This window comes from Podospora pseudocomata, chromosome 3 (genome assembly GCF_035222375.1).
Source record: "Podospora pseudocomata strain CBS 415.72m chromosome 3, whole genome shotgun sequence".
NCBI classification, from domain to species: Eukaryota; Fungi; Ascomycota; class Sordariomycetes; order Sordariales; family Podosporaceae; genus Podospora; species Podospora pseudocomata.
The window spans coordinates 3,143,767-3,155,449 of record NC_085887.1 but is presented as its reverse complement, the minus strand read 5'-3'; the positions used below and the strand labels follow the sequence as shown (position 1 = coordinate 3,155,449).

At 55.2% G+C, this 11,683-nt stretch overlaps 1 protein-coding gene across 1 annotated transcript; it reads left to right on the top strand.

Annotated features, from left to right (window-relative positions):
• The first annotated feature begins 5,935 nt into the window (after positions 1-5,935).
• On the top strand, positions 5,936-10,884 carry QC762_308870 (uncharacterized protein). The gene is made up of 2 exons (XM_062889181.1): positions 5,936-8,256; positions 8,321-10,884. The coding sequence occupies exons 1-2, from the start codon at positions 7,269-7,271 to the stop codon at positions 8,941-8,943; spliced, it is 1,611 nt and encodes a 536-aa protein (XP_062745138.1). The 5' UTR covers positions 5,936-7,268; the 3' UTR covers positions 8,944-10,884.
• Positions 10,885-11,683: the final 799 nt, after the last annotated feature.

Sequence of the window (11,683 nt, the reverse complement as noted above, 5' to 3'; positions counted from 1 at the left end):
GATAGGTATTATCGTGAGAATATGTGTTGACGCTTTTTGGGGAGCGCTTATTTCTGGTTCGGGAGAATAAACCAGCAGTACAACCCATCCTCAGCTCATCTCACCATCACTCAACTAGAACTTACTCTCTGTTCTTCTTCCTCCATCACAAGTCCCCGGCTCTTGTCATCGTCTTCTGATCTCCTCTCATAGAGCCCAATCCAGCCACTCCGACAACTCCTCACAACAGAGAAAATGTACACCCCCCCCCTTCCCTTCCCAAGCCACAGGCGTCAACCCCGAACCATCTCTGATTCGTCCTCTGTCGCTCGCCACACTGCATCCAGGACGCGTGGTCACACAACCCCAACCCTCACTCCCTCCTCACACGTGTCGGAGATCCGCTTACCTATCATCTACCTATCTACATTTACCTACCACCTATACCAGCAAAGTAGCCATGTCTCAGTCTACCCACCTACTCTGCTGAAACGACGACGACGGGGGAAGCAATTGGGCAGTGGTACTTTTGTCGCCTCTTCATGGGCCCCTCTCTCCGGTATTCGACGACTGAACCCGGGATGAAGTAGGCTTTTCCAAGTCGGGCCACCTTAGTCTGTTGAAGCGCTAGCAGCGAACAAACATCTTCCTTGAACGAGAGCCACGAAAAAACCCCAGCCACAGCAACAACAACAAACCCCTACACCATCCACCAGCTAGGCCTCGGAGCCAACCCCACCTTTTATTCCTCTCCCTCCGTCCTCAATGTGTTTGTCTCGTCCAGTTGCAACCCGCCTTGCCGTCCCTATTCGGAAGGTCCTACAACCTTGCGGTCCCTCCCAGTGAACAATGCGAACGGACACACATGAATATCGCCAAGCCAGGAAACAGGGCAGTGGCTGATGTGTGCAGTGTGTGAGCCACACCCTGTTGCCTATACTGTCCTCGTCCATCCTACTAGTCTGTACCGGCTTGGCAGCCCATGCTCCCATTGACAGAAAAAGTGGCGGGTTCGAATTCCTAATATCAATATGAGCCCTGATTATCAGCAACCCCAGTTTTATCTGCTAAAACCAGATCGGTTCCAGACTTTGCCAATCTGTGGTATTGCAACCAGAGCCTAATAAGAGCTTCATTGAGGAGAGAGGAGAGAGGTCACAGGTGATCAAAGGTGTTGTTGACCTACATACGACACTACTTCCCTTCCCCATTGCTTGGGACCACCCGTGCCACAGAATGTAACGGCATGCGGTAGAAACAAGAACTGGAGGCGGAGAGCGTTGTTCTGGCGCTACAGCCAGTGTGGTATAGCTCACATCCCAAGTCGGAAAAAATGGGGGGGCTGTTGTATGCTTGACCACCTTGATACCTACCTTGCACCACCCACCCTCTTCGCACTCGCCTTGGTACGAGGGTAACAAGGGTGGTTTAAACTTGCGCAAAGTACCGGCAGTGGCCTAATAGGTAAACCGAGAGTCAGCAACAAAAAATTTCATTATTCCCACAGCCAGGAGCAGACGTTCAGGGGGGGGGGCGTACTAGTTGCTCAGAGGAGGTCCTTTCGGCAGGGTTTCTAGAATTGACTTGGCCATCCATCCCTCATGCTGCAACCCGCAAACCATCCAAGCAAGCAACCACAAAACACGAGGCGGGAAGGATGAGCGCGAAAATACGGTTGAGCAGCGCTTGGCACGTCCACCAGTCCCTCGGGCGGAGCTTTGCTTGCTGCACTTCTTCGGCGCCCCCCCAAGACAAGAGCCAGTGGGCTGTCGTCTTTTATCCTGTCTTGTGGAGAGAGAGACTCGTGCTACACACGCGTCTCTCCGTACATCGGAAGTCCGGCCAGCCTATCACTTCCAGGCAATCGTTCTCGAAGCTCGGCAGACGTGGTGGGGCCATGCGCTCAGTTTCTGCGGGGAGCCAATGGCATATCGGCAGCCGTTGGCCGTGTGGGTGTGTGGGAGCAAAAGCATCAGCTTACGGCGAAACAGGCATGTATCTAAACACTTCGCCCGGCTTGTCAACTCTATGTTCAGACGAATGTCACAAACTAGACCTCCCACCCGTGTCCAGCTCCGGGCAGGATGCCGTGGGCTGTGTGAAACGGAGCTTGGTGTTGCGTGCCACAATCTAGGAGTTCCGTGAGCCTCATATCGGAGACCAGATCGGCTCAGATCAAGGTCGTATTTCAGGCCGGGCCGGTGCAGACTTGTGTACAGGACCTGAATATATGACATATAGAACATCTCGAATAAGTCAGGTCCATTTGAAGAGGGCAAGAGCACTTGACTATGCTTGACGACGTGATTAGCAGCTCTACTGGAATGTGATACTCGGGACAACAGTCAATATCATTAACTCGCCCGAACTAAGCACTTGCCGAAAGTCTTTGCGCATGCTGTGCACAGATTGGCGACCACACTTGGTGCCGAGTCTCACTTTGTCTTTGACCTGCCCAGACTGGCTGGGTGGTGGGTGGTGTTGACTTGACCGGGTGCGTGCTGTGTTCGACTTGGACTCTTCAAATCCTGTCTTGGTCAATCAGCAACATGATCCCCAACGAAGAAGGCGGTAATGATGCTCTCCAAGGGCGGCAAGATGCCACGGCACATATGTACAAGTGGTCTCAAATATGACCGAGTCCGTACGGGAGATCACATGGTGTGACATTGCTTCCCATGGCACTGAAAGTGCTTCACTCGCCCGTGAAATAACAAGGCTCATTGGGTAGGAGTTGGTGTTGTTTCAGGTCATCGTCAGACCGGGAAGATATAAATCTCTCTGAACAAGGGGCCTTGCTGGGACCCGAGCGCGCCACACCTCGTTGTAGCGGATTTGGCCGCTTCCCGGTTGGCGAAGTACGAGGCGTGTTGGGCCACCGGTGGCTTGATGGTTGAGATGGAGCTTGTGGTTACCTATACATCCATGCTTTGAACTGATTTCGTGAGTCAGAAACCCGAAACGACATTCGAGAGTGCTACATGGTCGACGGAAGCCAGCTATCAGGGCGGCTTACTTGCAGTCTTGTGCATGTTTGCTGAACAACTTGGTTGGTGGGTTGCCATCTGAACTCGTGGCCAATGCATAGCGTCTTTTCTGGTCAACGTACACATAGGCCGGTTGCCTAGGCTGTGTTCCAGACGAAGACACCAATCAACAGTTGCCGAACCTAATCGTCTTCGGACTTGGAGACTGAAATCTATACCAAGCGGAAGCATGACCGAAGAGAGGTAGACGGGAGGGTGGTTCTATGGCTGAGCACACAGCATATGCTTCCAAGCAAGCCCAAGTGCAGACAGGGAGCTTGCTGCAAGCTGCTCACCGTGCCACATCCAGACGCTAGGGGGGGTCCTCTTGGTGCCTCAGTATGCGCCACTGGCAAGCACATCATCAGTCGGAGCACATGCCACGAGAGCGTGCCAGTTTCCCAGAGGAAGGAGAGGCCCTGGATCAAGAACCAGTCCGCAATGGCGGGTGACGGTTGGATGAAACCGGACTGGATGTGAAAACAGTTTCCTCTGAGGGATGGCCAGAACGAAACGAGTGTTTCCGTCGATCAAGAGGGGGTTTGCCCGGCTGCAAGTCTGCATGTGGGATCAGTAACCACCTTGACCTGAGGTCCAACCCCACCAGCAGGCCGACATATGCGTAGCGAGACGGATTGAGAGATGGAGCCGAGGGTTTGACACACCTTTTTAATATCCACTATATTCGTGGGTTCCTGGATCCGTCGAAGGGCTGCCCGGGCTGCGGAAGGGCGCGTCCGTAGGGCCTACCTTCATTCAGCTGGTCTGCTTAGGAGTAGGTAGATAGGTGATAGCTATAAGCTCAAAACAAAGGGTGGTCGTGTACGAGGTGAGGTGCGCTGCTGGTGACACCCGCCGCATAATCGCAGCCAAGGTCCAGACCCAAGGAACCGTGACCGATGTTTGGATGAGAATTTCTCCGGGTTGTGCTCTGCTAACCTGGAACACCAAGGTAAGGTTAGGTAGGTATACCTACTACCCCACATCGTTCTGGGACTTTGCAAGTGACCTCAGCTTGGATGTTCGCTTCGGTCGTGGTGTTTCTTGTCTCGAGAGGCTCCGTGGCTATTTTCAACATCGCGCGGCGGGTATCTTGCAGCTACTACGACGTGGTAAAACTACCGCCGACGACAGCACGGGCACTCAGGGCTCAGGGCTCACCTCAAAGTTCTCCTAGAAACATACTTGAAGCGACTTGCTGTGTTTTGAAGCACTTCTGTGTGGTTCGGCACCGGCGCTTGGACCACCCCCATGCCACTGATACCGCCGATGCCACCTGGAGAGCCACCTGCCAGCCAACTGAGTGGCTGCAACTCACTGAAGTTTTCGAAACCTCGCGTTTGAGAACACTGCAGCCACGTTTGGCTGACGGATACCTCCGCCTACCTACCTAGTATAGGTCTGGTTCATCATACGCACATCCGAACAACTGTTCGCCCGGACAATGGACTGGCTGTCTTAACGCGTCCGAATATACCCAAGTGCCGGCCTCGTCCTGCCAGGGACATACGACCCTCCCTCTGTGTCTTTGGAAAACCTAAGACGAACCACGGGATTTTCGCCAATCCCTCCGCTCTTAAGACCAAATCCTCCGGTCTAAGATATCCACAGATGATGTGAGTAGGGTTTCAATGCTGAAAGCTCCGCATAGGTTCTCCGGTCCCCGGCCGCCGTCTTCCCTGCTGCCCTGCTTGGACCCCGCGGCACAAAGTTGGTGATTCCGGCAGAAGTCGTTTCTGTCTCCCCACGCGGTCCTCTTTTCCCAGGTCCTCCAGGTTGTGCCGTCACGTCCGGCCTGCACGAGCACCCGTCGAGAGTTGCATGCCATGGTACCTGTAGCGGCTGCAAGCGCGAGATCGACTGTTTCCCCCACCATCCTTCCTTGGGGGGTTTGAGCCCCCAAAAGTCTGAGTGCATTACACGCGCTGTCAAAGCGTCTTCATGCTTTAAGGTTTCTTTTCCGATCACTGGGACACCGAAGCTGCAGCATCGTCTCCTGAGTCACTCCAGGTCGACGTTGAATATCACAGTAGCCTTCGCATCGTGCCGGCCGCATCTCTATCCGCACAAGACGCAGACACACAGACACACAGACACACAAGTCAGCAACGAAAACGAATCCAACACCGCCCAAACCCGGATCTCATCATTCAACGATCTACGACGTCTTACTGGTTACTGGTCCGAGCCAGTCATGCGTTTTTGGGACCTCCAGGCCAGGCTGGCTGAGATCGGACCGCCAAACATCTACACGGCATTCTGCAGTTTATGCCCCGCGCAGGATCAGTATGGTGTGTCCGTGTATTATTGACCTATTCTTCTAACCTGCAGCACAGCCAACTGCCCTACCCACCCTGCGCGGTTAACTCGCTCGCCTGGCAGTGGCATCAGCCATCTCTTCCAGGGCAACCCAGCTGCACCCGGACCCAACGGTCCTGCTTCGGCTGTCAGATACCTCCCTGACCGAGCACCAGATGTGTCCCAATCAGTTACATCGAGCTTCCGGGCTTGGCTGGCTGTTGAAACTGTACAAACTGTTTTCCGGGTTGCTGCCCGTTCCAGTCTGCGTAGTGTAGGCGGTTTATTCAAGAGTCCGGATCCATCCTATCCTGGCACAGGCCTTGTTCGTCAGCATATTCATCCGATTTAGGCAGCTCACAACCTTGACACCCATGACGATGAGCAGCCAGGCCCAGCCAGCAGAAGCATCACGACAGAAAAGCCAACGTCAGATGGTGGGGGATGGGTAGCGGGAGTCGCAGGGGGGTTTATGACGGGGTGTTGTGTGCTCGCAAGACCCTTGCTCGCCCAGCACCTGGTGTCGGGAATCGTTATCCACACCCCCCCCCCCTCTCAGGGTTCTGATTCGCCTATCCGGGCAATTCGCCATCTAGTTCTGGTTGAGGATCTGCTTTGGCGTCAATCCAAAACACACCACCCCCCGGGCTCTGGTCCCTGTGTACTCGTCCTCACCCACACGGTCCAAATTCACTCCAGGCCCTTTCTGTAACAAGATACTTGCCAGGGCTCCAGCACATCTGATATGCTAAAAACAGTGCCCCCCTTCAACTGCAAAGCGCCAGCCTTGTCAGTCACTCACGGATTCCGGTGGTGTGGGCACTACTGCACTGACAGGGCCAGGCACCATCTCCCTTTGGGGCATTCCACCCGGCCAGCAACGCACAACAGTTTCCTGGTGTCAGGACCTTCAAGACAGGATTGATGCCAGGAAGAAGGCCACAGACCCAATGGCCCCCTCCCCAGATTCCTGGAATTATCTTGGCTGTCCCGGTACTCACGGCCATGCTATGCTATGCAGCAGCATCTCCGACCAAGACTCCTTGCCGTGGCCACCTCGTTCTGATCGCCATCGACTGGCCCTGAGCGTTTTGCTCTCTGTTTCCTCAACAGCTTGCCTGTCTCGAGTCTTTCGGCGACCACTTTGATGCTCGGTTTCCAGAGTACCCTGCTGTCAATCTGTTCTGATACGCGCTGCTTCTAAATGAAATAGCTCAGGGCACGCCCGCTTGCTCCACATTGTTTCCCGCTCGGCTGCTTGCCTAAACAGTAAACTGTCGACAGTTTACAAATTCTTGTCTTATCCCTCCCTCTCCTTCTGTCCCGCTCGCCGTCCTTGTTTTTCTCAGCACTTCACCGAGCAGAGTTTCCTACTTGGCTTCTCTTACCATATACACACACGAACACCACTGCCTGACAGGCTCGTCACATCCAACTGCCCACCAAAAGAGCCACAAGCGCGGCGGCTTCTTGCTCACTTGGACGGGGAGGGAGATCGGGACGGGGCAAAGAGGCACGGAGCAAGGGTGACCCTCGCCTCGCTCGCTCTAGCTCCGCCTCGAGTGTGTGTAGTTGCTTTCCTGCCCTGAACTTACCAGCATCAGCCGTCTTTGCCCTTTCCTACCTTAGCAAGTACTTATATTTTCTATGCGGCACCGGGTGGTCAAATGAGGGCGGGCATCTGTACTTTCGACGTTTCATCACTCCACGCCCCGCCTACTACCTTCTCTGCTACCGTTACTTGGCTGGCCGCCACATCCAGCTTCTTCCTGAAAAGGTTATTTCCACGTCTTATTGTTCCCTCCCCCCTGCTCATTGGTCTCTTCAAATGCTCCCCTCCCTCCTTCGACATATCTTCCGCTACCTGCTGCACCTGCCCTACCTTTTCTCCTTCTCTTGTGTCCCGCTCCACGTGTTGGGCATTCTCCTCCCTTCCCACCATCACATTGACTCCTCACATGAAGGATGCTCACCATCACTAAGCCTGTGCAGTACGGCTACGGGCCCGTCCATGATCTACCCACCCCGCCGAGCACATCACGACCTTCTCCCCCCTTGATATATAAGGATTCGAGCTACAAGTCCACGCTCACTAACCCGCGAGACAGCAGTCCGTTGCATCAGCCCATGTCGGCACCTCACCGTGGCTTGCCACCGCCGGCGGCCTTGCCTCCAGTTCAGCCACCTCCAGGATCCGGACTTTCCCAACCACCAGTGTCGGGGCCTCCCCCGCCGCCACCGCAGCAAAACCAGTCCTACACGCAGCTTCCGCTACCGCCATCGTGGCATGGTAATGAGGAGTCAATGCAGTACTGGTTGAAAGCGAAGGCAGAAGAGGACAAGAGAAAGCAAGAAGAGGAGAAGACACGACAGGAGAGTTTCCGCTTGGAGCAGAGGAAAATGGAGCACGAAATTCTGAGGACATCACTGCACGGAGGAATTCCCCCTCCGCTAGTACCGGTGGTGTTCGCCGGCATGGGCGGAGGAGCGCTCTCGCCACAGGCATGGGAACTGGCACAGCAATTCCTGCCGCCGCACCAGCAGCAACATCCGCCAGCATTGATGCCATCAGGGGCCATTGCCTCAGAACACCAAAGAAGAGACTCGCAAGCACAGGGATACGGCCAATATCCAACCTCTGGGGGAGTGCCGTCCACGCCGGGATCGGCACAGGGGCCAACCAGCTCGTACATGGCAGGCTATCCAGGGTCTCCCACGAGGCCTCGGGGACAGAGCATGCCCGGTCGGCCACCATCCAATCTTCCGAATCTCAATACGAACCTGCCGGGCGGGCCGGGCGGCGGGCCAGCAACAGCTTCACATCCCGGAATTGCTCACTCGCAGCACCAGGACGCCCAGCCGTCGCCGTCGATTTATTTCCACCACTGGCAGCCTCCCACCACTCAGGCGGGAGGGACACGGAGTGGCACGGATCAACCCGGCACGCCCTCAGGTTCGTCCAAATCAAAATCTCGCTCGTAAGGGTCTCGCGCGGGCTAACTAGCTCGTTTACGCAGTAGGGGAATCACCGCGAAAACGAAAAGCAGCAGGGCCACAGCCTCCCATTCCTCCACCATCGACGGCACAACGGCTTCGCTCACCACCGTTTCAACACAGCGCAGCGCTCTCCAACCCACCACCAGGGCGAAGAAGAGGCCACTCGCGGCAACGAAGTGACCTGGGATCATACCGGGCCGGAGGGCGGGGCCTTCGTGGAGAGAGCTCTGGGCCGGGGCGAGAAATGTCGCCGATGCACACGTCTGGGGCGAGCTCGGCTCGCGAGAGTGAACCTTCCAGCTCGTCCCAGGCTCAGCAAGGGCAGCAGCTGCATCGTGCACCACCTCCACAACCAGCTCCCATGCGAACCGGAGCACACTCGGTTTCGTCCCTGCTCTCAGACACTCCACAGTCCCCCCAACCTCCGACGCACCAATTTGCCGTCTCCTCGGAACCACGACAATTCGGCCAGCAACAACAGCAACAGCAACAGCATCATCACCACCACCACCAGCAGACGCCTCATCAAACGATATACCAGCAGCAGCAGGCATATGGCGAGAGCGAGCGGACGTCGGAAGAAAAATTGCGCGGTGGTGGAGTTCCAGGATCGTCAACCACGCGACCAGGAGATAACGATTGAACCTTAATTTCAGCGATGTTTCAGCATCCCCGACTCGCCCCAAACTCGTTGTGGTTTGGTAACCCTTCCGCCGGCTCCCCCCGCCCCTTTCCCTTTGCGGACAGACCCACGATGGGTGGGACGGCGGGGGATGGATGCGAGCCAGGGGTCCTCGCTCGCGAACATTCCTTGGGAGATCCCAAACATCGAGCCCCTGTCGATTCATTCTGACACGGTCGATTCTCCACGCAACAACGCACATTGCGGTGCGCAACAATTCTTTCAGCCAAACACAAACTATCTTTCCAGAGAAAAAACTTGGAAAAGGGTCGAGGATCCCGGAGCCCGGAGGTTTGACTGTTTTGGAGCCACTCGGAGCGAGGCATATTCTTGTTGCTTTTGGTTGGTTTTGGGGCTTTTTTTTTTTTTTTTTGCTTTTCCGTGCTTTTGCTTCGTTCCATTACCCCTTCGTTGCATTTTTCCATTCTCTGCACTTTTTTTTTGGCATTGTATATTGACAACTTGTACTGTATTATTAACAAACAGCGTTTTTTTTTGTACTTTTTTGCTGTGTATTTGTACGCACGTATTCACCTTGGGTTTTTATCAAAACAGAGGCAGAGGGAGCCAGAATCAGGGAGCAGGGAAAAATACCAAGACTCTTACAACGTTTAAAACAGGGGGCCAGCTTCTGGGACATGTTTTGCTTTTTCCTCTTTTTGCTGCCATCTTTTCTCTTTGCTTTTCTCGGGGGGAGCAACGGTGATGACACTTCCCAAGTTGGGTAGGTGGGGCATTGTGGCTGGAGTGCCAGGTTCGTTTAACTGAGGCTCGGCTTCCCGAACCCGCCAGACTGGCGGGACAGGACATGGATCGTCGTCCGTAGACGCTGTCGAGTCCTGTTTACTTGTTGACATCAAGGTTCTCGAAAACACAGATGAACTCGATGCTGCGGTTGCTGCGGCTGCTGCTGCTGCTGCTGCCACTGCCGGACCTTTCATCACTCTACAGCGCCTCCAATGCAGTCTTCTCGATATCTCGACGTCATGTGGGTTGCTTCACAACGGCTGCCGTCACATTGTAGATGCATCGGCACCCTCTCTGCCGGGGTCAGAGTCCAGATCGTGCCCTCAACGAAAACCAGGATTCCTAGCGGCACCAAGGTAATTGTCAGGGTGAGGAAGCAGCCCCTATCACTTACATAATGGCAGTTTTGAACTTTTGGGGACCTGGACAATCACATGTGCATAGTGAATAAGAAGGAAGAAAATGACCTGATTCGGCCAGCGAACCCCTCCTCCTCAAACACGTCGTTGCCCTGTTCGTCGTATCTGAATCTGCAACCACGGGCCAAGCCATGGGATCCCGGGAGGGCTAGCGATGCATCGGGTTTAGGTGAGAACCCTCTGCCGCATCTTCCAAGCGCTTGTCAGGTCCTTTGACCAACGCCACCATGGCACTCGACGGACATCTTCACTCTCCACGGCATCGTTCTGGAGGAGCCTCATCTCGTCCGAGGTCAGAGCACCTGCATAGCCATGGCCGGGTATGCCACATCGGTGTTGACGGCGCTTGCTGCTGATCGATCATACACAGACTACGAGGTCCTACCTATTCCCGGCATCACGGCAGACGAGGTATCAAAAGAAGAAAGCAGCGCCGAGGAGAAAACAAGGCCAATGCGCAGACAAGTGCCGAGGCAGATGAAGGGGCTGTCTTCTTCTGGATGTGGAAGCCGGACATTTTCTGATTTGCCCGGCCTTTTCTCCTCCCACACAGCACATATCAAAGAACTGACAGTGGAGGAGAGCACCTCGCAAGTAGTGTCACACATGTCGAGTCGAGACGCACTCTGAAGGGGATGACGTTACTTAATATAGGGCTGCGCATTAGCACCCCTGTCCGGACAAGGACCAGGGCGGTTGGTCGGCAGACTGGGGTAAACCGAAAGCGGTTTAACGCCCACGGGCCAGGGATGGGAGGGGACCTGGGGAGGGGTGCGATTGTTTGGGGGACCTTCTTTTCTTTCCACCACCACCCACATTCCGTCCGACTCCTCCCTCGCCTGCGTCTGCTTCCCCGCGTCTGTAAGCACACAAACCTGTCCTTTATTTTTTTGCGCGGACAAGCGCCAAAGGGAAGCCCAACATGCAAGCGACGACTCATCAATCAATCTGCCAATTGCCAACCGAACTGCCAACCGCGCTCGGCAATCTTTGCACGGAATGGGTTCACTCACACTCTTCCTCCCGGAGGCCCGTCGTCACCGGCAACTTTTGGCACGGACAATGCGGCGGCGGCGTCCGCAACCAAGAGGTGTCGTCGTTACCGCCGTTGACTTTGCACTGGAGTTGCAACGGTGTGGATGATCAGCCCCACACGGCGCTTATGGTTCTGGCTCGGACCCGAACCCGGGACGGCCACCCGGCCCGTTCTGCCCTTCCGGAGGGTAGTGTAGCCCCAAGAGTTCACGCATGTCGGGCGAACACCTACACTATCACGAACTGTCTGCCGGGTGCTGCCTAGCGTCTTTCTGCGATGCCTCCCTGCGGCTCTTGAACCGAACTCGCGATATCTAACCACACCTAACCAGGAATCCTTTTCTTCCTCCAACGGCGGCCTTTTTTCTTCCTTCCTTCCTCCCTTCCTCTCCCCCACTGTTTGCCCACTTCTACGTACACGACACGTACGTCTCCCTCGGCTCCATTTTGGCAGTTCGGCGTACAGGCGAGGCGGCATTTTCCGTTGCCTTGAACAAGCA